The sequence below is a fragment of the Globicephala melas genome, chromosome 20 (assembly GCF_963455315.2).
Source record: "Globicephala melas chromosome 20, mGloMel1.2, whole genome shotgun sequence".
NCBI classification, from domain to species: Eukaryota; Metazoa; Chordata; class Mammalia; order Artiodactyla; family Delphinidae; genus Globicephala; species Globicephala melas.
In genome coordinates this window covers 51897961-51924468 of record NC_083333.1, presented here as the reverse complement: position 1 = coordinate 51924468, position 26508 = coordinate 51897961, and the positions used below count along the sequence as shown (strand labels likewise).

Sequence of the window (26508 nt, the reverse complement as noted above, 5' to 3'; positions counted from 1 at the left end):
TATTGAGTGCTTGCTGTGTGCTAGGTGTTCTTCTAGGTGCTAGGAATGCAGTGGTGAACAAAACAGACAAAAGTCTTACCCTTATGATGCTTCCATTCTGGTGGGTGAATTGACTCTCCCTTATGAGGCTTCCATTCTCGGGGGACACGGGGCATCCTGACCATGGCTGATTTGCCTGTGAACCTCTAGCTCGGCATTATGCATGGCAGGCTCTGAACAAGTGTTTGTGGAGGGAATGAATGAGTGTTGTTGGACAAATGAGGTTTAACTGGGCAGATTTTTCTTCCTTGAGGGAAGGGAACTAGATTTTATGAAGCCTTGTCAGGTGCAGGGTAAGTTCCCCATAGAAGACTCTGGTCTTCCAGGCAGAAGTGCCCTTCAGAGAGACCAGGCGCCATTTGTCGGGCCGCGACGCTGAATTGACAGCCCTCCAGAGTGAACTATGAAATGAGCCTTCCACCGTTCGGCCGGCAGCTACAGGTCCCCGGTTACCTCTTTACCTCAATAAACAGCCAGCCCAGGCCAGTTAGCTGGGTTGGGCACACTGGGGAGCATAGCTTTTCTTTCTCTCTTTGCCGTGGTTGGGTTGGCCGAGTGCAAGTGTTTTAAATAGAACAGACATCATGGCTATAAAACATCTGTAACGTCGCACATATAGTCAAGTTCCTGGTGGACCGAGTTCTGTTTGATTGGTGATGTTTTTGCTGCCACTGTTGTTTCCTTTTTCTCCCCTGTTTATCCCTCTGGAAAGTAAAGTTTTCTTTTATGTGAGGATTTATAGAAATATGTTCCTGGCATGAGGAGACAACAGGCACGTTAGGATATTGGTGTTGCAGAGAAATATGACCTCCAAGGCATGGACAGCTTTTATCTCCTATAGAGAGAATGATCTTCCTCATGTGGAATAGTCTGTTTCTCTTTGTAGGGTAAGGGGCTGCCTAGATTAAGGCGGATAAAGACACTGCTTTGCACTGAGATGGCATCTTTTTTTTTTTTTTTTTTTTGCGGTACACGGGCCTCTCACTGCTGTGGCCTCTCCCCTTGCGGAGCACAGGCTCCGGACGCGCAGGCTCAGCGGCCATGGCTCACGGGCCCAGCCGCTCTGCGGCATGTGGGATCTTCCCGGACCGGGGCACGAACCCGCGTCCCCTGCATCGGCAGGTGGACTCTCAACCACTGCGCCACCAGGGAAGCCCGAGATGGCATCCTTTTTGCTGGAGCATCTTCAGCCCTTGGAATACTGTAGTTGCCCAGGACCACTGCTGGGGGTGGGCTGATTCAGTTTGGTGTCCGAGAAATCTGAGAAAAGTAGAATCCATAGTAACTAGTCTTTAAATTTACAAGCGTGCTTCTTGCCTTTTCCAAGTGTTTTTCCTTCTGTTTTGTCTGCGGGACAGGCAGGAAAGGTTTGATTCCCGTTCATGGCCAAACCGAGAGAGTTCAGTGACTGGTGGGGCAGGGCAGGCGGCGGGGAAGGGGGAAGAGGGAGTTTGTCTGCCTGTCGTTCCAGCCCCGTGCTAAGCGTGTTTCACGTGTTAGCTCTTTTAATCCCATTTTACAGAGGGAGAAACTCAAGGCCAGAGAAACTTCGTCACTTGTCGTGGTCACCTAGTATATATGCGTCAGAATGGAGATTCCTGGGTTCCTCTTTCTGCTCTATCACTGGACCTGCTCTGGGTGCTGGGATTGGAACCTGGCCCTCCCATCTCCAGAATCTCCAAGTCGATGGTCTTTTCTGCCTCCAAGGATCTCTTTGGTTTAGAAGGATCACCCTCCCTCTCCCGAGGAGTGAGACATTTAATAACAGGTAGAGGGACTGGCTCTCGATCATCTTGGCTTCTCTCTTTTACTGCAAACACTTCTTTGGGTACCCTGTTTCCCTCAAAGGAAGTTCCTTGTGGCGGGTGGCAGGGACCAGACCAGCACATCCTGGGAGGGGAATTTGACTTTTTTTTTCTTGACAGGTAAAATTTATGGCCCAGCAGGTGGCCGAGTGTGTTCACCAAAGATCACGCCAAGGGTGCAATGTGCTTCTCTCTCCTTGTGCCTCCCCCACCTGCCCCGCCCTTTCCTCCCACCCCCGGGATGTTTCTGGAACAGTAGAATGAGTGACAGAGCAGGGAGGGACCTGCTCATGGGGAAGTGGACCCCGGGCTGCACGCAGGTCACTAGGTCTGGGAACCTTCTTTCTGGTTCATGCTTTTCTTGCCACTCTTGCCTCCTTGCCAGCATCTAAGTGTTAAGGTGACTCAGCCCCCCACGGTGGCCCTGCTTTTCTCTTTAACAGCCGATTGAAGAGCTGCTCCCCTATTTGAACCCTGCGGAGGCTTCCTGTTGCTTCCTGTCATGGCCTGCAGGGCCTTCCCTGCCTGGCCTGGCCCCCCTTCTCCTTGCATTCCATTGATACCTTGAGCTACAGTATTTCAGGTTCGCTTGCAGCCTTTCAGCCAACACTGAAGATGCTACAGCCTCAGCTGGGGAGGCCCTTCTCCCCTTCCTTTCCTGGCTCCCCCCTGCTGACTTCAAGCCTCAGGTCACACCCAGTCTTGTGCCCCAAAGCCTCACCAGGCTGCAGTAATGGGCCTGCTACTTAACTGTAAACACCTTCAGAGCAGAGGCCAGGGCTTGGTCCACTTAACATCCGTCAAGCCGAGCACCATGCTCGGCACATAGTAGGTCCTCAAAGCACGTTCGATGAGAGAACGAGTGAATGAATGTGGCTTGCCACCAGAGACAGTCCTCTGCAATTTATTTTCTTCTCTGACCCTCTTGGTCTGCATTCTCACTCTCCCGGGATTCAAGCAAATGTTTTTTGACACGTGCCAGGTGCTTTCACATCCTTATCTCTGGTGATGCTTACGGCAGCTCTGTGACATATAGGTATTGCCGTCACTTTTGCCCATGGCTCACCTGCGAGGGACTCAAGCCCAGCGCTCCCTGGTTCAAGTCCCAGCCTCCTTCTGCTCTGCCCTGGCTTCTCCCCACTCTTGTGCGCAGGATGGTAATAACGAGACCTTCTGTTGAGGTCTCCGTCGCCCACTTGCTCTCCTGTAAGATGGCCCAAGCAGCTGCTTACAGAGCCCTGACCGTACATGAGAGTCATCTGGAGAATGTTGAAAAAATACTGATGCCCAGGCCTCCCCACAGACCAATGAAATCAGAATCCCCGAGGGTGGGGCCCGTATCTGTAGGTTTAGGGGCTCCCCAGGCTGTTCCAAGGTGCAGCCGGGGCTGAGCCCTGCTGTCCTCCGGGAGTGTCAGGGAACCTGCAGCCTGGTGCAGCTCCGTGCATTAGGTAAAACTTGCTCATCAAGAACTGATTGCCATGTGCATCTAAAATATGTTAATGACGGTAATCAAGGCTAAGGGTTAAGGCTGCCATTTGTTCTTCTCCTGAAATCCGCTGGAGGGCCTGGGGGATGGGATACCTTGGCTTCAGAGCCTGCCTGCCAGCCTAGTTTTCATCCTTTCTCTCCCAAGAAGAGCTGTGTCGTTGTTCCTGAAGTCCTCTATCGACCAGTCTTCCCCAGAGTACAGTGGTGCCGTACTAAGCCTCGTTTTCCTTAACCAAGGGTCTGTCTTCTGACCGTCCTTCCTCACGTGGTTTTCAGTGTGCGCCTTGAGCTCTCCTGCCCGTCACGTGGAGGACACAGAGGCTCTTCTGGTTTCAAGGAACTTTTAAATGCTTAACTTCCTTTTAAAAATTAATTATTTAATGGAAGCACAGTTGATTGACAAAGTTGTGTTAGTTTCTGGTGTACAGCAGAGTGATTCAGTTACATGTATATATTCTTTTTCATCTTCTTTCCCATTATGTTTTATTACAAGATACTGAGTATAGTTCCCTGTGCTATACAGTAGGAGCTTGTAGTTTATCTACTTTACATATAGCAGTTTGTTTATGCTAATCCCAAACTCCTCATTTTTCCCTCCCTGCTTTTCCCCTTTGGTAACCATAAGTATGTTTTCTATGCCTGTCAGTCTGTTTCTGTTTGGCAAATAAGTTCATTTGTATCATATTTTAGATTCCACATATATATGGTATCATATGATATTTGTCTTTCTCTGTCTGGCTTACTTCACTTAGTGTGATAATCTCTAGGTCCATCTATGTGGCTGCAAATGGCATTATTTCATTCTTTTTTATGGCTGAGTAGTATTCCGTTGTCCACATGCACCACATCTTCTTTGTCCATTCATCTGTCAGTGGACATTTAGGTTGCTTCCATGTCTTGGCTGTTGTAAATAGTGGTGCTGTGAACATGGGGGTGTGTGTATTTTTTTCAAATTATGGTTTTCTCTGGATATATGCCCAGAATAGCATATTGCTGGATCATATGGTAGCTCTATTTTTAGTTTCTTAAGGGACCTCCACACTGTTTTCCTTAGTGGCTGCACCAATTTGCATTCCCCCCAGCAGTGTAGGAGGTTCCCTTCTCTCCACACCCTCTCCAGCATTTGCTGCTTGTAGACTTTTTGATGATGGCCGTTCTGACTGGCCTGAGATGGTGCCTCATGGTGGTTTTGATTTGTGAAATGCTTAACTTCTGAGTAGAAACTGCCTCTCTGGTAGTTGCTACCCAGACACCCTGAAATGTTTCAGGAAAAGAGTGGTTTGGGAAGTAGGAAGGGATGGTCTGAACCCATCCCCTCAGCTGTGTGTTCAGTCCTGGGGCCTGCACACGGGCTGGCTTCAGTTAACCCTGAGCACAGCTGTGAGTAAGACCTCAGGCACGTCTCTGCCTGGAGGTTGGCGCTGGCGAGGCTGGAGCCAGGGGAGAAGCTCTGAGGAAGGTGTGTGTGAGCGGCGTGGGCTCGGGGTTTGGGTTGGCCTTGGTGGCTTGGTTCAAGGTACAGGGGCTTCCTATGGGCCGTGGTCTTGAGTTAGGGTTTCACATTTGCCGTCTCAGTTTGTGTTGTTCAGGCCAGGGCTTTATGCCCGTTTTTCAGAGGAGGAAGGTGTCTCCCAGCGCTGTGGAGAGACTTGACCTCTTGTCATCTGACCAACCAGGGGAGTTATTCGGTATGTCTCAGTGTTCACAGATGTGCTTGAAAACGTGAAACCGGGTGGACAAAGAATTTTAAACTTGTTATTATTGTCTCCCTTGGACCTTTTCTGTCGGCAGGGTCACCTTGGAACTAGGCTCTAGCCACGGGGCGGGGACCATCGTGTTACCATTTCTAGGGCCCTCCCCCTCACGGGGAGACCTTCTCGTTGTCTTCAGAAAAAGTCCACCCTGGGCGGGTGAGTCGGGCTCCTGCTGCTGGAGGGACAGGCACAGGGGGAGGGAACTGAGTTCACCCCGGCCTGCTGTCCTGTCCGGCCCTTCTTTCCCACCTCGTTCTGGGGTTTATTAAGAGTCTGCTGTGGCTGCCTGTCCCTTGGCCGGGGCTGTGGAAGCACCTGTTTCGTATGCAGAGATGCTCGGCTTCCTCGAAAATTCAGCAGCGGTAAAGGGTACTTAATTTCGCTTAATACCATTGCCGTAAAAGATGATGGGTTTTAATTGCCTCTGTGGGTTGGTCATCATTTGAACCCTGGAGAGAGTCTTTGGGGCCTTCTGTGTACTGAGTCCATTACTCCGTGACAAGTATTGGGGGCCGGGGGCTCTGAGAGGGATGGAGGGATGGAGACACTACCCGTGGTTGCAGAGCAGCTTGGGTACCTGGGATGATGGTGTGATGGCCAGCCGGCCACCTTGCCCAGCATCAGGTTACGATCCTTAATTTCCTGTGCTTTCCAAGGGAGCACTCCATCTCTGCACCTTTTTCTGTTATCCCCCGGCCCCCGGTCTGAGTGCCGCTGGCTAGGATATTACTCTCTGATACTAATCTGTGGACAGGTCACCCTCTCTGGCTACAGATTTTCCCCCCAAGGGTAAGAGGAAGTAGTATTTTTTAAATTAGCCTGGGAGGGAGCTGGGTGAGGGTTTGGAAAGGACTGGGGAGTCAGCTCCCTGCTGAAGCAGCCTCATCGCCTTCACTAGGAGGTCACACTTCCTTTTAGGTGAGTTACTGTTTCAATCAGAGGTAATGCTGTAACCTGGCTATGTCGGCTAATTGTGTATACATTATATTCTAGCCCCATATAGGTGAAGGCTATTCTTTTCCTTCCAGTTTTAAAGCTATTTAGAGGGAATGCCAAATTGTAGCCTGAACACTGGTGTTTTCTGGCTAATAGCTGCAGACGGGGAGAGAGAGCTCTAAGAAACATTTGGCATTACATTTATAATTAATTTCCTCTGAAGTTAAATGAATTTCTGCAGTTGACAACATCAGATATTGTTACACCTTTGTCCAGTGGTCAACCGTGGGTGAATCGAGGCACATGGAATTAGCTGGTGGATGAAACAGGGGAAGCATGCTTTCTTGGACGCTTGGGTTTATTTTAAGCCCTTTTTGCACTCAGATTCTTGACTTGGGGATCTTTTGGGCCTGTCATTAAGAAAAACTCCAAAAACAGCTTTAGTGAGATGCAATTCACATGCCATGTCATTTACCCATTTGAAGTGTATAGTTCAGTGGTTTTTGGTCTGTTCGCAGATATGCGCACCATCACCACAGTCCGTTTTAGAGCATTTTCACCACCTCACAGAGGAGCCCCATACTCTTTAGCCACACCTCCTGACCTCTCCCTCAGCCCTAAGCAACCCCTATTCTACGTGCTGTCCCTATGGGTTTCCCCATCAAACTTTCCTATGAATGGAGTCATACAATATGTGGTCTTTTATGACTGGCTTCTTTCACTTCAGACAATGTTTTCAAAATTCATCCAGGTTGTAGCATGTGTCAGCGCTCCATTCCTTTTTGTGACCAAATAATATTCCATCCTGTGGATAGATCACACTTAATTTATCCATCCATCCTTCCATCCATCCGTCCATCCATCCATCCATGGGTTGTTTGATGGGTGGGTTGTTCCACTTTCTGACTGACAAACAAGGCTGCTGTGAACCTTTTGTGGGGAAGGTTTTGGGCGGACATACGTTTTAATTTCTCTTGGGTACACAGTAGGAGTGGAATTGTTGGGTCCTATGGTAACTCGACAGTTAATCATTTGAGGAGCTGCCAGACTGTTTGCCAGAGCGGATGCAGCATTTGACGTTCCCACCAGCAGCATCTGGCCTGTCTGTTTTGCATCTTGGCTTCAGAATCGAAAAGGGCAGAATCAGACTTGCTCCTCCTGGCACCCCCTCGTCTCCCTGTCCCCAGTTGTCTCTTTTGCTGGGATGTCGCAAGTAAAGGTGTAGGAGATTCAACGAAGAGAAAGCTCAAGTTGGGGAATTCCCCGGTGGTCCAGTGGTTAGGACTCGGTGCTTCCACTACCAGGGGCCTGGGTTCGATCCCTGGTTGGGGAACTAAGATCCCACATGCTGCGTGGCGTGCCTCCCCCACCCCCCCACCAAAAAAGAAAGCTCAGGGTTGTGACGCCCCATTTTGTCACCCACTAGTGCTGTGTGACTTTGGACGCTTCACATCTCTGAGCCTGTCTCGTTGGCTGTGGAAGAGAAGCTGAGACCCGTCTGAGGACCGACGTGAGGCCTGAGGGAGGGCAGCTGTGAGGAGGGCTCAGCTATGGGCTGGGCCCACAGTGGGTCCACAGTGAGGACAGCGCCTTCTGAGCGTGGAGGAGACGCGGGCACCACGGCTGTCCCTAGAAGAAGAGGATCTGCTATGAGGAGGGACCCTGCCACGTGTCAACCCTGGCCCTCCATGTTTTATCAGAGGAACTTAAGTCGCCTTTGGGCCGCTTCTCTTCGAGAGCTGGCTCTGCTCTCCTGACTCCTTTACCTTCCCAGCTCACCTTCTGGGACAGAGCCTTGACCCTGCGGCCCCTGCCATACTGCTTGTGCAAATGATGAGTGTGACTTGCCTTCCCCGGGGGGCCAGACTCAGATGGTCACACCTGGGGTGTAGCGTTCTTCTCCCCCAGGGTGGTGGAGGCGTCCTTGTGGGCCACGCCCCACCGTCACCAGGGAAAGGTGAGACTGAGCCCGTGGTGTCTGAGAGCCTCTCCCAAGGAGGTCCCCATGTTAGTTACCTGGGGCTGCTACACACTGGGTCGTTGAAGCCACAGAAGTGTTCTCTCATAGTTCAGGAGTCTACAAGTCTGGAAGAGACAGAGGCTCCCTTGTGGAAGCTGTGAGGGAGAAACCGTCCCTCGCCTCTCTCCTAGCTCCTGGGACCTGCTGGCATTCCTTGGCTTGTAGACACATCACTGCAGTCTCTGCCTCTGTCTTCACACGACCTTTGTGTGTGTGTGTGTGTGTGTGTGTCCCTCTCCTCCTCTTATAAGGACACCTCATTGGATTTAGGGCCCACACTACACCCAGGGTGATTTCATCTCAAGATCCTTTATTAATTATAGCTGCAAGACCCTCTTTCCAGATGAGATCTCATTCTGAGGTTCTAGGTGGACATGAATTTTGGGGGGGACTCATCAAGCCACTGTAGTCTCTTTTGCCACGTATGATTCTAGAAATTTTTGGAGAAGATTCCCAGTTCCTGACTTGTGTTCTGATTTCGTATGTTACGTGAGTTTTGCCATCGGATTCGGATGTGATTGGGGTGTTGGTGTTGGCAAGAGTGGTAGTTTAGGGGGAGGAGGGCAGAATGGAAGAAACTATTGGGAGAATGTAGGAATTTTAGAGGACAGTTCCCTTGGAAGAAACATCCTGGGAGAGGGGGCCATGGAGTTTGGGACCTCTAGGATCTCAGTCAGCCTTCCTAGAGCTTCTTTACCATTAAAGATTGGGCTTAATTCTCAAATGCAGAGTTGATGATACCACGCAGTCTCATCCCAGATCTGAAGAACAAAGTGCTTGCCAAATTCAGAATCTAGTATGAACTCACGTGGTATCTGCCAACTTACCAGTTCTCCGTTGTCACTCTGCCTTGTCTTTAACTAGCACATGAGTCACCTTGCTGGGACTTGATTTCTTCATCTGCATAATGGGGATGATGGACGGTCAGGTTTGCGAGAGCTCGCCCAATGCTAGCGTTCTCATCCTTCCTGGGCTCTTTCAACCTTGGGATTCCCATAGATGGGAGGGCATCTGCAAAGAGCCTGCGTTCTCGGGCCGTGAAGATGGCTCGTGGTTTTTCACCGAGGGGAATTTGAACTCTTTTCAGGAGCATGGTTATGGCAAGAGCTGGCTGCGTTTCTCTGGGCCTCTCTCACACCCATTTAAGACTCTCCAGAGCCATTTCCTGCCTTTCCATGCATCTATTAGGATCAGAAATATTTGTTGTTGTTCTGTTGTTTTCTTGTGTGACAACTAATATCTTTGGGCCAGTGCTGTTGGAGCTAAAATTTCCTCTTCGATCTCATCCTAAAAGATTCTAATGCCTCCACCCTCTGCTTTCAACACACACACACACACACACACACACACACACACACCTGCTTTATTCGATTTTATAAAAATACAGCCAGTGGCTCCACTCTGAGTGACCATTTCAGATGGAAACACATTTTTTTAAAAGGGAATTTTTGAAACTCAAAAAAAAGCCAGCTCTCTGGTTAGAGGCAGGAAGGTGGAGTGTTCTTTGCGGCTCTCGTTAGCAGCTGGCTCTGGCCAGTTCTCATGTGTAAACAGCAATTTTCCGAACCGGAATGGATGCTGGGGTTCTCTTTCTGGAGCCAAGAGTTGTGTGGAGAGCAGTAGTGTTTAGTTAAATTACGGGTCCAGATAACAGAACTTTGCAGCAGTGATTTGTGACAGCCCAGACCCTCCCCATGCCCCTGTGCGTGCTACACACACACACACACACAACACACACGCCTTCCCAGAATGCCGCCCTAGACCATAAAAGGAGGCATCTGCTAGGGGAGGGGCTGTCCCCGAGGGTGTAGGGCCCTCGCTCTGGGTGCAACCTTCCACCAAAAACTCCAAGCCAAGGAGGTTTCAGACCCATTTCCTTGTGGGTTTCGGACTGAGTTCTCTTCGGAGCAGATGGGTGGCTCTCTCCATCTAAGTGTGCTGTGGAGGCCCTGAGCCTTTTGGTGTGCAGTAGCTGTGTGTCGGTGTGAAGGCTGTGGGTTGGGAAACAGTTACCCGAAGGGCCTAGCACAGGAAGAAGACACAGGTGGCTCTCTCCGCTGTGGGCAGAGAGGACTTTATAACACAGAGGACTGTAGAGTCGGGGGCCAGTGTGTAACTGGTCCTGCTTGCTGTTTCCAGGGTCAGAGAGGGTTAAAGGTCTGGGGTGCTTTATGGTTCCTGGGGCACAGAGAAGCCAAGACTCAAGGATTGGGAATAGAGAGGTACCCCCAATACACACACACACACACACACGCACGCACACATGTATACAGAAGTGAAACCTTGACGTATTGATGGGAATTTGAGGACCTCCGTTTAGTCCACTGAGACCTTGGACACCACGTCCCCACGCTGCCCCCTTCCTGCGTCCTAAGGAGCCATGGAGGTGGGAGGGAAACGGAGGGAAGAGTGTGTGATTCTAGCATCCTCTGCCTGCCCCCTGCGTCCCTCTCCAGAATGCAAATCATGGAGCAGTGCACGGCCCATTTAGCAGTGACGCCATCAGAATTCCCAAAGTAACTCACTCCCATTTTCCCCAGCGCCCCTGGCGGGAGGGGTCACCTGCAGAGCCCCATCACCCCCCAGCCATGCTGAAGCTGAGACGTCAGTGAGCAGCTAACCAAGTGCTGCCCATCTTCCCACTGGCCTCTTCACGTTTGGAAGGTTTTGATTAAACCAGCCTCCTTTTAGTGTTTGCTGAAGAGTGGGGATCTATCTGTATATCTGAGCTGGTTCCTGGAGAGGATGTTTTAGTAACTTGGACACTTTGGCCACATTGTCTGGGGCCTGGAATTTCTCATCCTTGTTTTAAAAGAAGTGTTTTAAAGACTGTTTTGGGACTGTGTAGATTTATAGCTGGATGTCTTCCCCAGCATTTAGGGCTCTGTCTTGGCAGGTTTACGGCTGTAGGGCAACGGTGGAGGGTGTAAGAGGGGACCTTCTCTTTTTACCAGTTACTGGGGAATGAACATTCTGTTGACTTCTGTTATTTGGAATGAAGACACGTTGGTCGTCTAATTCTCTGTGTCCATGGGAACGTTTGGAATATATATAGGGCCTGCTGTCTATACCCACCTGGCTCTACACGATGTCTGAATGAGACCGTGGGGTTCATTTTATGGAATACCTCTCCAGAGTTTCTTTAAGTTGCGAACTCCACGAGTGCATGTTTGTAGATCACATTAGTGTTTCTTTATAGATATTTAATTGCTTGGCTGGGGTTAAAAAAAAGGAATGAAAAATCTAAAATGAAGCTATTGGGAGTCTTTGCCCATCTGAAATCACGTAGAGATGTAGGAAAGTGTTTTTGAAATGACAGTGGAAGAGAATGGGCAGTAAGAGTTGATTTATCAAAGTGTTTGGTGGAAGGTATCTTTCTGCTGCACGTTTCTCCTGAGCTTGAAGGATGAATTTAGTAGCTGACTTTGGATTCAGCTAGTGACCATTTATTTATCATCTACGCGCTGTCCCACCAGACACTTGGGCATATGTTATTTGTAAATTTATATATTTATTTTTGGTGTTGCTGCGCGCGGGCTTTCTCTGCTTGTTGAGAGCGGGGGCTACTCTTCGTTGCGGCGCGTGGGCTTCTCATTGCTGTGGCTTCTCTTGTTGCGGAGCACGGGCTCTAGGCGTGCGGGCTTCAGTAGTTGCAGCGTGAGGGCTCAGTAGTTGTGGCTCACGGGCTCTAGAGTACAGGCTCAGTAGTTGTGGCGCACGGGCTTTGTTGCTCTGTGGCATGTGGGATCTTCCCGGACCAGGGCTTGAACCCTTGTCCCCTGCATTGGCAGGCAGATTCTCAACCATTGCACCACCAGGGAAGCCCTGGGCATATGTTATTTAATTTAGTTGCAGCAGGAACCTTGTGTGGTAGGCTAATTATTATATCTCCATTTTAAAGGGGATTAACTTCCACACTGTATTTGAATGTGAGTTCCAGCACCTCGCACTTAATCTATTTGTTGAATGAATGCGTTAGGAAAGTTAGATGAGTAAAATTTGGCGATTAGTAAGGGAGAGATTTAAATCTGGAGAGGGCCTGATGGAGCGTCACCGTGAAGGTGACCTTGATCCACCAGGGAGACTGAGGGATAAGCAGGGAGACAGATAAGGAGGGAGATGAACAAGGAGCTGGCTAAGATGCCCACCAGTTAACTGGAGGTTCCTGGAGCTCGGAGGTGTGGACACTGGTGGGATCTTCATAGAATGTCCTCACGTACATTATCTCATCAAATCTCTCATTCATCTGAAAAGAGATGAAAAAATAGTAAATAACAGTTTGAAACACACATGCAAACCACTGCATGGCGGCCAGTGAGCTGTATGAGAGTCACCAGGACAGTGTCCTCCTGGGACAGCACAGGATGTCCACTACAAGGGTATTCCAGGTCGGGGGTCAGTCAGGGGGCTGAGGTGGCATGTGTCCCCTCTGGGAGCTGCTGAGTTAAAGTGTGAGGTCCCTGAGGTCTGGGAGCCTCCCTGTCGGGCCCACCATGCTCACAGATTCGGGGGAGTTCAGGGTTAGGCGGGGCAGGGAGCTCTGGTCCAGGACTTCACGTGCAGAGCACAGAAGCCAGTCCTCAGGCGAGTCCTGTCCAGGGTCACATCCAGACTTAGACACAGAAGCCAGGTTTCCAGAGCCTTTCACACTCCTTAGAACAGCCTGCCTGGGACCGCTGTGCCCTTAGGTGTCACTCCACTGAGTCTTTACTGTTGGGAGTGGGTTGGTTGGTTCATTCTCTCCACACGTGTGTCAGGAGACTCGGTGATACGTGATCCAGGCAGCCACGGCCCCCATACTTAGACAACCTACATCGACTTCTTTTTTTTAAATAAATTTATTTATTTATTTTTATTTTTGGCTGTGTTGGGTGTTTGTTGCTGCGTGTGGGCTTTCTCTAGTTGCACTGAGCAGGGGCTGCTCTTCGATGTGGTATGCAGGCTTCTCACTGCGGTGGCTTCTCTTATTGTGGAGCACGGGGCTCTAGGCACGCAAGCTTCGATAGTTGCAGCACGTGGGCTCAGTAGTTGTGGCTCGCGGGCTCTAGAGCGCAGGCTCAGTAGTTGTGGCACACGGGCTTAGTTGGTCCGCGGCATGTGGGATCGTCCCAGACCAGGGCTCGAACCCGTGTCCCCTGCATTGGCAGGCGTATTCCCAACCACTGCACCACCAGGGGAGTACCCCCTGCATCGACTTACAATAGACACGTGTGACATTGTGGCTGTTTCTTTTTTTTTTTTTTTAATGTTTTCAGATTCCTCTCATTCATTTATTTTTGGGTTTTAGTCTTGCTTTTCTTTGTATGTTCTCATCGAACATTTTTTCCCAGAGCTTTATTGGGGTGTAATTAACAAATAAAATGGTAAGATATTTAAAGCATACAACGTGATGATTTGATGTACGTATGTATTATATGTTGTGACAAGATCTAGCCATTGAGTTAAGAAGTTGTGCTTTTATTATATGCAACCAAACTGGTGAGACCCTGTATCCACTGAGTTTTAAAATTTTTAATTTGACATTAAAGAAGAATAAAAAAAGAAAAAGAAAAAACCAACCGCAAACCCCGCACAGCCTAACTTAGTCTTCAGAATAAAATTATTGTATTTTATTGCCTTTCACTCTTCTATGTAAGATTATTGGTCCCACTCTGAAGAGTGGACATCATCGAGTTCCCTCCTCCCTTTGCTTTAGGGCTGGTGGGATTCTGAAATGTGGCCATTGCAGAAATTCGTTTGTTTTTGCATCCACCAGACTTCGGCTGTGGACTTCTGTGTGCCTGGCCCTGTATTTGCACCCCGGGGGGTACCGAGAGGAGTCAGGAGCCCTCGGTCTGGGGGAGGAGGTTAGAACGAAGGCAGGATTATCACTCACTTCAGTGCGAGGTGGAACGTAGTGAGTGTGTGAGAGGCAGAGGGGCGCAGCGTTTGGTTCAGAAGCAGGAGAAACAGCTTCTGGGTGGGGCGACTATACAGGTGTTTTGAATTTGGGAGAAGGGCACTGGATCTCGGGGGAAAGTCAGAACTTGGCAAGGGAGGTGCAGGAGTGGAGAGGTCTCCCAAGGGGCAGGACCTGCGTGGACAGAGGTGTGGAGGCCTGGGGACCAGCTGCACTCGGCTGACTGTAGGACAGATCAAGGTGAATGGTGAGAAATCCAGAGGGGAAGGAGCCCCGGGGGCCGGGCTTGGAGGGCGGTCCCAGTGTATGAGGTCCTGTCTGTCCTGTTGGCAGACGTAAGCCAGCACCCAGAACGGCTCGGTGTAGGCAGTCTGCACGTGGGTTTGAGTTATGTGCGAGTTTCTTATGGACACACTTTATGGGTACTTTCAGGGCAGCAGACCTCTATGCACGTAGTTCTCTTTTGTTCACGTCTCTTAGGTTTAAAATAGCTTTGACGTGTGACTTAACATCACAGTGAGGCCGTGTGTTATAGCCAAAGAGGTTCCCTCTCCATCTGTACAAAACTCGAGCTTTCAGGTTGCGGCCTGAAGGCCTGAGGTATCCCGAGTGATGGTCTCCGGTATCCTGAGACGCCCACAGGGCCCGCTTGGTGCAGCTGGTATATCCCTAACATTGCCTTCCTCTCTAGAGAAGTGTGGAGAGCGGCTTGCTCAGCATCTCGGTGAGTGTGGCTTCAGATAACCTAGTTAACCCATGTCTTCCTCTTGTCATTTCTTGCAGATGGTCACAAGAACAAAGAAAATCTTTGTAGGCGGATTATCTGCGAACACGGTGGTGGAAGATGTGAAGCAGTATTTCGAGCAGTTTGGCAAGGTAAGCGGCGCGTTGAGGTGGGGCAGCCTGCTCGGTCCTTCGAGGTGGCTGCCGTGGCCCCTGCCTTTGCCACAGCTGTGTCCTCAAGAACCTTGTCCTTGGACTCGGCCGTCAAGATGTAAATGAAATCTGGCAGGAGCCGAGATGGAGGAGTCCGGCTTGCGGTGGGCACGGCACCCCACGTGCCTGCAGGAGCAGACAGAGTGGCCTTTGAGTGCCGATTCACTGGCATTTGCCGGCCACGTGGGGCCTGGGCTGGGAGCTGATGGTGGCAGCTCCTGGTGAGGGATTCAGGGCTGTGAGTCACAGGGCAGGAGCTCCTGCAGAAGCTGGCCTGAGAGTTGGCACTGGGCTTCATTCTGTGCCCTTCTGGAAAATGCATTGAGAGAGGAGGCTCCCTGGGGCCCTTGCGGCTGAACCCTCCCCTGTCCAACGCCTGAGGAAACTCAGGAAAGATGCTGGGCTCGTACCTGTCAGAATGTCGGTGAGACAGCAGTACAATTATCCCCTGGGCTCTGCTGCGGGAACGGGCTGGGAGCAACTCAGAATGCCCCAGATGAGTCAGGAAGTGGAGTGTGGGAGTGTGTGTGTGACAGACAGAGTCACACAGACAGACAGGGCACGTAACCACGGATGATTAATTCAGCCCCTTTCTAGTTGGTGGGGGGGGGGGGACCCACTGCCTTGGAGAGTGGGTTCTGCCCCAGGGTGACACATTCCTCCAATGACTCTGTCGCCCCAGGGCTCCAGCAGGGCAGCTTGCTGGGCGCTGAGCCTTGCTGGCATTTGTGTGGTGCCCCTCCTCCAGCTCCTGTGTCCCAGGAGGCTGGCAGGTGAGTGCGTGCACAGGGCCTACGCCTCCTGCATCTTTGAGCAGTTGTGGACATTGTCCTGGGAGCACAGGTGTGGGATCGTTTTCTTCTGTGTGTCTCGTCATGTGTCTCCCGCCTCCACCGAAGGACTGATGTGGCAGAGGGCTGCCGAGGCATCCTGAGAAAACCCCGCAGCTGTTCTAAGCTCTGCCACTCACCTGCCCCAGGACACCTGTCACACTTTCCCTGGGTGGTACAAAGGCATTGCCGCCCACTGGCCAGTCTGAAAGTTCTGTGCTTTCATTTGTTTGCCCAAGGCAATGGGCAGCTATGATCCCATCTCCAGGAGTGTCCAGTTGTGAGCTGCCCTCTGGGATGAGTGCTGTGACTTCTGTTTAGCCTCAAAATAGAGATTTTCCTGTCTCTGGTATTAATCAATTTCTGCATGGATGGGAGACCATGCTTCAGAGAACCCAGCCTCCTCCAGCCCAGCCTTGCGTTTGGAATGGCACTCAGCTGCCCTTCTGGGTCGGTTATGAAAGACTCCTTCCCCACGGCACTGTCTGGCATTGCCGGTTGGGGGCTGATTCATTCTGGCAGATTCTAAAAAATAACTGGGTGTGTTGGTGGTTGTGTACACTATAGCGCTTCTCTTCGAGACTGATTTAAAGCATTAAGGGGGATTGATCCATCCCCCAGCCCCGCCCTGCCCAGGGAGAGAGACTGGAAATAATTTAATGAGACAAATCCAGCTTGCGTAATGGAAGGCTCTGGAGTGCGAACCCTCTTTACTACCGTTCTGCCTTTAAAACCAGGCCGGAGGTAGTGTTTGCAAACATGAGGTGGGATTTCTTTTTCGAGCCGTAACCTGCCTTGGAATCTCATGGGCCTATTTGCGGGTGTCGGGGAAGTTGATGCTGCCCAGATGGGCTGTTAGAATTTTCCACACAGGCTCATACTCACCACACCTCCGCACATGCCCAGCTCTGGGTCTCTCCCTCTCTCTCTCCTTTCTCTCTCTTTGTCTTTCCATTGTTCTTCCTTAACACTTAGCGTTGTGACTCAGTCCACCGGCAGTTGGTGGGGGGGTGCGAGCCCACAGCAGTGACCATCCCTGCCCTGGGAACAGCCGTCCTCTTGACTGGGAGGCGGCCACAGACTCTCCCCTGGCTTGGCACTCGCCGGGTCTGAAGCCGCTCAGTTAATTTTGCAGTAACGTCGGCGGACTCCTGCAGGATGCATAAACCTATCAAGTGTTTTATTAAAGGACTAAGGAGGCCGTTGAATGTCTCACAACCCTCACGCTCTGTATAGTCACGTGTTAGTGGCCTGTTGCGTACATATGTTCTGTGCTTTATCTGGGTCTGTCTTCAGAATAGCTTATTCCTCGTTCAGCGGGCGGCTGGTGTGATGTGTGTTCCCTTGGGCAGAGCCCACCACCTCTCAGGATTCTGGTATAATTCATTTGACTCCAGAATGGTCAAAGGAGGGGAGACCCTGCTACTGGGCCTCAGGGATGCTGAGTAAATCCAGTGGCTGTGAAAGGAATTACAGTAAATCGACAACCTGATTGAAGGAGATGGAAAACACACGCACACACACTTGCGTAAAGTATACTCACGCATAGGCACACACTCCCGACTGTGTCAAGCTGTTAGGGGCTCTTTTCCGTTGGTTAACTGCACATTAGTAAGGTGTCATTCAGTGAGTAATTTAGTGAGTACGTGTTAAGTGTTGGATACGGCCCGGCCCTTGACTTATGTTATCTCATTCAATTCTTCTCTGGGATGCTGGTGGGTGTGCTGCCCATTTTGTAGATTGTTACATGGAGCCTTGGTGGGACTGCACCTTTGACTCAAGGTCACAGCCTGACTTCTCCTCTAGGCTTGTCTGATAATAGAACCCAAACCCTGGGCCCGTTCCAGCTGCTGATCCACCCCCAAGATAGACGTAGGGTGGGGAGGGTGCAAAAGAGAAGGAAAAATGGTGTCCCCTCTGGGTGCCCAGGGACAGTGCCAGGAACCTGAGCCTACATGGCCTCATTGATTCTGCACAGCGGATTTTGGTGTCATCCAGCGCATTTGACAAAGGTGGACAGTACAGGTCAGGGAGGTGGAGTCTCAGCAAAGGTCACCCAGGTAAGGCAGTATAACAGCCAGAATTCACACCCTGCCCCCTCCAAGTCTAGAACTGTCCATCTTCCCACAGGCTCCATCAGAGTTTGCCACCTTCTTCTTAGGTTTCCCTCGTTGTCAGGCTTCTTTCCTCTTCCTCTTCCCCTCTTGCCAGAGGCGGCAGCTGTTCTGGCTGTTTATTTCAGGTGGCGATCAAGATGGGTAAGATCGATGTCTTGGGGCTCTGAGCTCAGGGAGTCTAAACATGTCATTACTGTAAGAGGAGTGGTTGCAGGATGGCACATTGAGAGCTTGAAATGACTCAAGTTGGAGGCCTGTAAACCCTTTTTTGCTTTTCTCCCACCTTCCTCCCAGAAGCTTTACGCCCCCTCCCCCTGACCCCTGGGTTAGGGATGTCATTGCTTGTTTATATTTAAGATGAGATCATGAAGTGCGGCCGTTGGCGTAAGGACTCTGCTGACTTGGGTGCCGTCCTCACCCCTGGGTAGCTGTTCTGGTGCCCTCGTTGGAGGAAGGTAAGAGGAGGTGTCCCAGACCCTCGTACTGGGCATGACCACGTGGTGATACCACCGAGGCAGGCACCGTAACAGGCCACTTCTTTCCTGGCCTCAGTTTCTCACCTGAGGGAAGGGCGTGGAAAACTTCGGTTAGATAGTAAATATTTTTCGCTCTGTCACAGCTACTCACTTCTGCCACGTGGAGAAAGCAGCTGCAGCCAACACATAAACCATTGGGTGTGGCTGAGTTCCAATAAAACTTTATGGAAACAGGTTTGGGACCCCATTTGTCCCATGGGCTGTGGTTTGCCAACCTCTGTACTAGATTATTCCTATGGTTGGTTTCAAGCTTGAAAATGGAATACTTTAGAAAGTGTTTAAATAAACATACATATAGGTGGATGGATAGATAGGTATCTACGGTACCTGTAGACTGTAACCAAGACAAGATGTCATTGGCAGTCATGAGCATGATGTAACAAATAAAACAGTCGTAACTGTGGTAGAGTTAATTTCTGCACTTCAAGATCAAGGGGCAATGAAAGACTCTACTGGGAAAAAGCTACCATTTATAAACTGGAACCTTCATCCTATGAGTATAAAGTATTTCCAGTTTCCTATCACATGTGCAAGATCTCAGTGAAGACGCAGAGTTTGTGAAGTTCGGATTTTAGCATGAACTCCTCTTGCGGTGTTCTGAGGTTTCTGAATTAGAGGGTCGTGTGCTTTGTGCTACGCCTCTTAATGCACTTAAAAATTTGGTTCTCAGGGATGTCAAGTGAGGTAGGTGAAATATCTGTTAGGCGAGAACGAAACTGATGTTGAGAAAGGTCAGTGAGTTGTCCAAGATCATGTAACCTGGAGAGTCACTCATTTTCAGCATTTGTCAAACCGCATCTCCCACTTTACCACTGGGCAGCCCCATCCTCAGAGGGAGCAGGTTTGGTTCATTTGTCGAGAACGTTGATCTATGGCAATTTATTTTACTGCTTCAGGTTTCCTAGTGGACGTTACCTGTGCTGACGATTTCATGCCTACAGGAACGATGTATACAGACCGTTCCGAACAATGGCACGTAAACAGGGCTCTAGATGCGCACATACAGACCGAGACCGTCCGTCGGGCTGTTCTGCTCCGTTCCCCCTGCACGTTCATCCGGACGAGCCCAGCGTGGTAATTAAAAAGCCCTGGGATCAAAGCAACTCCAAGTGCCAGGGCTTCCTCCCTTCTCCCCGTAGGCCCCTCCTTCTTAAATTCTCACTTATAGGATTTGCGAGATCAAAAAGAGGCCTTTAAATTAATGAATTCTCGGCTTCGTCCCGGATGGAGCAGTTCTGCAACTTTCAGCTGTTCACCTCGATGAGAGGGCTGCTCGGTGCTGAGCTCGCTAGGTAATTCTCACTTTATATAACTCCTGTGAAAGCAGAGCGGGCCGCATCTGGAGGCTCCCAATTATACTTCACATGGTGAACTGTGTAATTAGTTTGGAAGACTTACGCTTAGTCATTGGTTTATCCTAATCGGCTTTGGCTTTCCCCACCAACAAAGTGAGCTTATTTTGCTAAGCTGAACCGACTCTGCACCCTTTGTTCCAGCCTTTTATTGTCTCATTCCTTTCATTCTGTTTTACTGCCAAAGTTCTGTTTCATTAGGCCTACAAGTCATTTCCAATTCAGTGGGCTGCTACAATCCGGCCTTTATCACTGGCTGCCCTGGTTCCCATGTCCCTTCTGGGCCAGTGCCCGAGTTTGCGGTTTGACGTGAGGGCTTTAACCCTTTCCTGGGCCAGCCCCTCACTGTGGTGGATGGGAAGCCAAGGCCCTAAAGGAGGAGGTGGTGGTTTGGAAAGTTCCAGCTCTTTAGGGGAGCCCCGTGGAAATGGGGCGAAAAGGGGCCTTCGAGTCCTTTTGTTGGGTTGGGGTTGTGTGTGGGCTATAAAAGTTAACTTGAGCTACAGAGAATGGTGCTTGAAAGCTTTGGGGGGGAAAAAATGGAAAACAAGAATGAATTGGCTTTTTAATATAATGAGATCTCATTGACTGCACTTGGGAGAGGTCTTGGGCGAGGGCCCTCTGGCGGAGTGTTGGCTGCCTGTTGTGTGTTAGCTCCAGGCTTTATGTGCAGGTACAATGCTGGCACCCCCGGCCACCGCTCAGATGCCCCTTTTGATGCCGTGTGTGTGAGGAGAGAAAGATCTAGAATAAAAATATCATAAAGCCTTTGAAATGTGAAAGGCAGGAGATCTGTGAGAAAATGAATAAGCAAGTTAACCGTATTCCTGAGAGTGGACTCTGATTTTGTTGCTTCCTGATGCAAGTTGCAGATAAACAGAGCTCCATGAGGTGCGCGGTCCTTTCCGACCGGGCCTGGAATACAAAAGTCCTGTCTGTCCTTCGTGGACCTCACAGCTCCCACGAGGCCTGCGTCTTCTGAAGTGGTTTGTACAGGCGGACTCACTGGAAAGCGGTCGGTGTGCCCGGGCCTCGCCTGTCACCTGCTGGCCTTTGCTCTGGAGGGCCGTGACGTTCCTCAGACCCTGACTTAGAACTCTAGAGTGGACCAGGAAGGACCATTGGCTCTCCCCTCCCTGGCCGGTCACGCTGAAGGCTACCTGCAGGTTTAAACTTTCTTCCTGTAAAATAGCCCAGAACAAGGCCAACACTGTCCTGGTGTTTGATTAAATCTCTGCCTGGTTCGTGTCAGTCTCTCCCTTTGGAAGTTTTCATACGGGGGAGGGGACTTGATTTGCCCTGTGACCCCTGGCAGAGCTGCTGAGGGCAAAAAGTCTCAGTTAGCAAACAGGAGACTCCTGCCTCATCTGCCTGCCTCGGCCTCCTGGGCCAGGTGGTGGCAAACAAGCGAGCGGGACCCACAAGTAATATGAGCCTTGGGCTTTGCAGGTAAACCCTCTTGCCAGAGGACTTTGTGTCTTCCTGATGAACTTTTCCCTCCGTTTCTGCTGCAGCCGGTGGGGAGAGCTGCGCTCGAAACAGATTGAACACCTCAACCTCACTTCTCCTAAATCCTCTATTTTTATTCTGCTTCAAAAAGGAGTTCCTGAAATAGATGAGTGGGTTTCTAGGAAAACTGCCCATTTCCCTTTTAGTGTATAAAATATAGCCAGCTGTTGTTAGGCAAATGCATCAGACATTATTATTGCTCTGTTAACAGTGTTTTAAAATATACAAACAGAAAAATAGGATGCCTTCTGGGTAGCAAGCTGGGAAAAGTTTGAGATTCTGCTAATCACACATGCGTACGCGTAGTAAGGTTAGGGGAGCAAGGCTCGAACTTTCTGGCTCTGCTGTTTAACTGTGTTTCCCGGTATGGTTTAGCTTTATTTAATTTTTGTAGGGGGCCATGAGGAGAAAGACCCGGGGCAGGAGAGCCCTTGGGCAGGAAGGAGTTAATGAGCCTGGGGGAGGCAGAGGGAGAAGGGGTTTAAGGGCTCCACCAGCTTACCTTCCCGGAGCCCTCCTGGCAGGCTCTGAGGACGTCACTTACAATGGAGTTGTTAGCATGAGAAAGAAAGCCTTTCTACCCCTGGATGTACTTCAGTGGGAACTGAAAGTGTCTGAGAAATCACGGTTCAGGCTTGTGCCAGTGGGTGCAAGGAGTGCTTCTTATGGAGGAGAAAGCTCAGTTCATTTAGACTTGGCATAGAAACCGGATTCCATTGTTTCCTGGCGTGAACATTGATATGGAGATTCCTGCCCATCCCCCCAGCCCATCAATAGGTTACCCCATTACGTGGGTCGCATATGCTTTTCTTTTTTCTTTCTTTCTCCAGCTTCCTTTGTCCTCTGAGAATCAGGCTCTCTGTAGAGGAGCAGGATTTGTCAAGTTACCACCCTGTACATTTCTCCAGCTCTGTATCTTCAGACTTGGTATGTGTGAATTAGCCGAAAGTGGGCTGCCAGTCGGTACTCTATTTACATTCGAAGCCATAAGAGTGAGAGCCCCAGAAGAAACGTTAATATGCAGGAAGAGGCAGAAGGGTTGAGTTTCTGACTGTTGCTAACCTCACCACTGCCTTTCAAACCAATCATGAGGCACACGGCTGATATTTAATAGCTTTTAGCTGATTATTTTTCTTCTCCTCCTCTTTCTTTTCTATCCAAGTTGACCTGGGTGTACTTGAGCGGAAATGAAGTCATCCGAATGCTGAATTAGAATAATCGCAGGCCTCCAAGAATGAAATGGAAGCAGAGATTAAAATGGTAGAGGGAAAGCTGGCATTAATAAGCAGCAGGAAAACTTTGCATAAAATAAATAGGAGATTTGATAGATTGAATTTGTATTTGCTATTTCCATTTTTCTCCACTTCGTATTGTCTTCCTTGAGCTGAGTTGCTAGCAGAGTGGGATGTGATTTGCCCTAAGTCCACATACCTTCTGCAGCCAGGGTGATGGTCCTTTCTTCTCCATGGGACATTGGCGTAACCAGGACGTTTCCAGGATGGAGGAATCTGGGTGGAGGGGCCGTTACTGTGAAAGGTTGATGATTACTGGTTCCAAAGTGCAGTGGTTGGGGTTAGGGGGTGGGCACAGATGGAAGGTAACACACAGCAGGCAAACAAGAAATATTATTGATGGATTCCTGATGGTAAGGAGAAGAACTAGGCTGGATAAAGGTAGGGCGACCAACTGTCCTGGTTTGCCTAGGACTGGGGGGTTTCCAGGAACTCGGGACTTGCAAACGAGAATAAGTTGCTCACCCTAAATAAATGGGAGTTGGGAGAAGTCGAGACGCTTGGCCTCCAACTCCAAAAGGCACGAAACCTTTGACCACCTCCAGGCAGATTTAAGTATTCCTTCCTGCATGTTCCAGAACACTTACTTCATGCCTATTTACAATCTGCCTTCCTGATTTAACTCAGCCACTGGGGTCAGGAGCCGGAACAGGCCAGTAAGTGTAGTGTTACCTGAAGTGGCCTGCGGAAGGCAGAACAGACGGACAGACACACAGTCCTGGGCAAGGGCAGCTCATCATTGACTTGGAGCGTAGGATTCCTCTGGGCTCCGATTTGGGCTCCTCCTTGGGGATTATTTCCACATCTTTGAAAATAAACAGTTCTGCCCCATGTAGCAAAAGAGTGAGCTTCGTGTAGTTAAAGAGCAAAATAAGGATTTAATTATATTAAAAAAAAAAACAACCCGGCAGAGTGGTTTGTTTGCAGGAAGTCGTTTTTAGGTGGTCTGTAGTAGAAAATGTAATTTGCAGAATCAGATTAGTTGTAAATTAGAGATTTTTGGTAGCTGAGGTCGCTAACTGTCCTTTCTAATTGGCAGCAGACGTAAATATTTTCAGACCTCCTTATTGTTTGTAGAGTGTTATTATTTGAAAAAAAAAAAACAATTTAAGGTGCTTTTCCCTTCAGGAAATATAAACGAGCGTATGGAATGACCAGAGGCAGTCTTTCTGAGCTTATTGTCAGTGTTCTTAGGGAGCGGCAGAAGGGCAGGGTTAGCGCCAGGGAGAGCCGTGCTGGGCTGGTTTGTGGGGGAGCTCGCCGATTCTCTGATTTAAAAAAAAAACAAAAAAAGTTTTTCTCCTTTAAAAAGTCCACCCCGGGGCTTCCCTGGTGGCGTAGTGGTTGAGAGTTCGCCTTCCGATGCAGGAGACACGGGTTCGTGCCCTGGTCTGGGAAGATCCCACATGCCGCGGAGCGGCTGGGCCCGTGAGCCATGGCCGCTGAGCCTGCGCGTCCGGAGCCTGTGCTCCGCAACGGGAGAGGCCACAACAGTGAGAGGCCCGCGTACTGCAAAAAAAAAAAAAAAAAAAAAAAAAGACCACCCGAATGTAAATTGGTGCAGCCACTATGAAAAACAGTATGGAGGTTCCTCAAAAAACTCAAAATAGAGTCATTATATGAGCCAGCAATCCCACTCCTGGGCACATATCCGGACAAAACTATACATCCAAAAGATACATGCACCCCTATGTTCATTGCAGCACTATTTACAGTAGCCAAGGCGTGGAAGCAACCTAAATGTCCATCAACAGACGAATGGATAAAGAAGATATGGTATATAAACACAATGGAATACTACTCAGCCATAAAGAAGAATGAAATAATGCCATTTGCAGCTACATGGATGGACCTAGAGCCTCATGCTAAGCAAAGTAAGTCAGAAAGAGAAAGACAAATACCATCTGGTATCACTTATATGTGGAATCTAAAATATGACACAGATGAGCTCTATGAAACAGAAACAGACTCACAGACGTAGAGAAGAGACTCGTGGTTGCCAAGGGGAAGGGGGGGCAGGGGAGGGTTGGATTGGTAGTTTGGACTAGTAGATGCAAACTATTATATGTAGGATGGATAAACAACAAGGTCCTATTGTATAACACAGGGAACTGTATCCAATATCTTGTAATAAACCATAATGGAAAAGAATATGAAAAGGAATATATATATTTACATATATATAAAACTGAATCACATTGCTGTATACCAGAAACTAACACAACATTATAAATCAACTATACTTCAATAAAAAATTAAAAAAATAAAAAGACCACCCCATTTCCTTTATTGATAGATGTGTTTTAGAAGCAAAAAGGAGGATTTATTGATGTCTCAGGTCTCCATTCCAACTAAGTTGGCATATGTTCAGATTCAGAGATCGCTGTTTGCCCAGACCTTTCATGTGCCTTTTGACTTGTAATTGTCCCAACGGCCCTGTGGGGTGGGGGGATTATCCCCATTTGAAAGTTAGGAAAGGAAGGCTGGGGGAGCGTGAAGGACTTGCGCAGGAGCCACAGCCAGACAGCGGTGGGCCGAGGTGCACACCTGAGCCCTGGCCAGAAGGCCTGAGCTTGTAGCTCCATGAGGGCTGCTGGGCTGGGCCACCTCCCTCAGGTGTGTGAGCGCTTGTGCCTAGCAGTGTGCTGGGCCGTAGGATTTCTGTGACATATCTTGCAGGAAGCCGACTGTGACTTGATGGTGGTTTGTTTAAAACATATATTACATTGGAACAAATATTATGGCATGGACTGCAAAATTGGCATAATTGTTTTTGAAAAACCTTGAGATTTGGAGACATTTCAGGATAGGCTCCTTGCTGCACTAGGCTCTGTACCCCGTCATTCTGGGCTGTCCCAGGATTTACTTGATCACTAGGAGTACTTGGGTAGAAATGCTGAGAATCACTGCTGTTCAGCATAGGGGTTGGCATACTTTTTCTGTAAAGGGCCAGATAATAACTGTTTTCAGTTTTGTGGCCCAGATGGTCTCTCACAACCACTCAACTCTGCCATTGTAGCAGGAATGACAGCAGTCATAGATGGTATGAAAATGAGTGGTTGTGGCTGTGTTCCAATAAAACTTTATTTACAAAAAACAGAAGGCTGCAGGATTGGGCTCTTACCCAGAGTTTGCCGACCCCCTGGTTTAGCATATTGCCTGGTAATAAGGACATAGATTTTTTTATACTCCGACTGTCCGGTGTCAAATCCAGCTCATCTATTTATTAGCTCTGTAACCGTGGGCAGGTCATTTAACTCCTTTCTTCCTGAGTAGCTTTATCTGTAGGATGGGGATGATACTGCATAGGACTGTCGAGACAAGTAAATGAACTAAGACGTATATAGTTCTTAGCATCCTGCCAGAAACTAAGTGCTTAATAAACGGTAGAAACATGAGCTGCTGTTATTTTCATCCTAAGACTCAGGTTCCGCCTCTGGCGTTGCCGCTCCCATCCTCTCCAGCAGTAGCCCCGCCACACACACACACACACACACATACACACACACACACACACACACACACACTCTCCCTCTCTCTCTCTCTCTCTCTTTCTCCCCTCTCTCTCGCTTTTCCATCTCTCCCATCTGTCTTTTGGGTGGGCTTCCCGCTCAGTTCTTCCTCCCACCTTGGGGATAACACAAATTGAAAGTCTTTCCTGGGTCCTCTTCACCTGAACATGAAGATTGAGTTTCCTTTAGTTTTCAATGGCACGTATCTTGAGTTCATTCCAGCTACCCTGATGCCTCGAGTTTGTGGAACTGACTTCAGGCTGCTCTGGCTTTGATGGAAAACACTGAACTGATACGGGCCAAAAGAGAATTCTTTCGGTTGGACCCTGCTGACGAGCTCTTTAAACTTGCTTGAATACATAAACTGTTTTGTTTTTGGGGGCGGGGGGAAGAATAGAGGATACGGTCTGGAAATTGTCCCAGTATCACTTAACTGGTGTTTATTAAAATATATTTATATATATTGATCTACTAACCTGT

At 49.3% G+C, this 26508-nt stretch overlaps 1 protein-coding gene across 9 annotated transcripts in view; it reads left to right on the top strand.

Annotated features, from left to right (window-relative positions):
• Positions 1-26508, top strand: part of MSI2 (musashi RNA binding protein 2) — a 389160-nt gene that overhangs the window by 120666 nt on the left and 241986 nt on the right. For all 9 annotated transcript variants that reach the window (XR_009560254.1, XR_009560253.1, XM_030881655.2 and 6 more), the window contains exon 6: positions 14728-14820. Coding sequence is in view for 7 of the 9 variants with exons in the window: in XM_030881655.2 (XP_030737515.1) it covers positions 14728-14820 (93 nt within the window). In the remaining 2 variants the exon portion in view is untranslated. The remainder of the gene's footprint in view (positions 1-14727; positions 14821-26508) is intronic.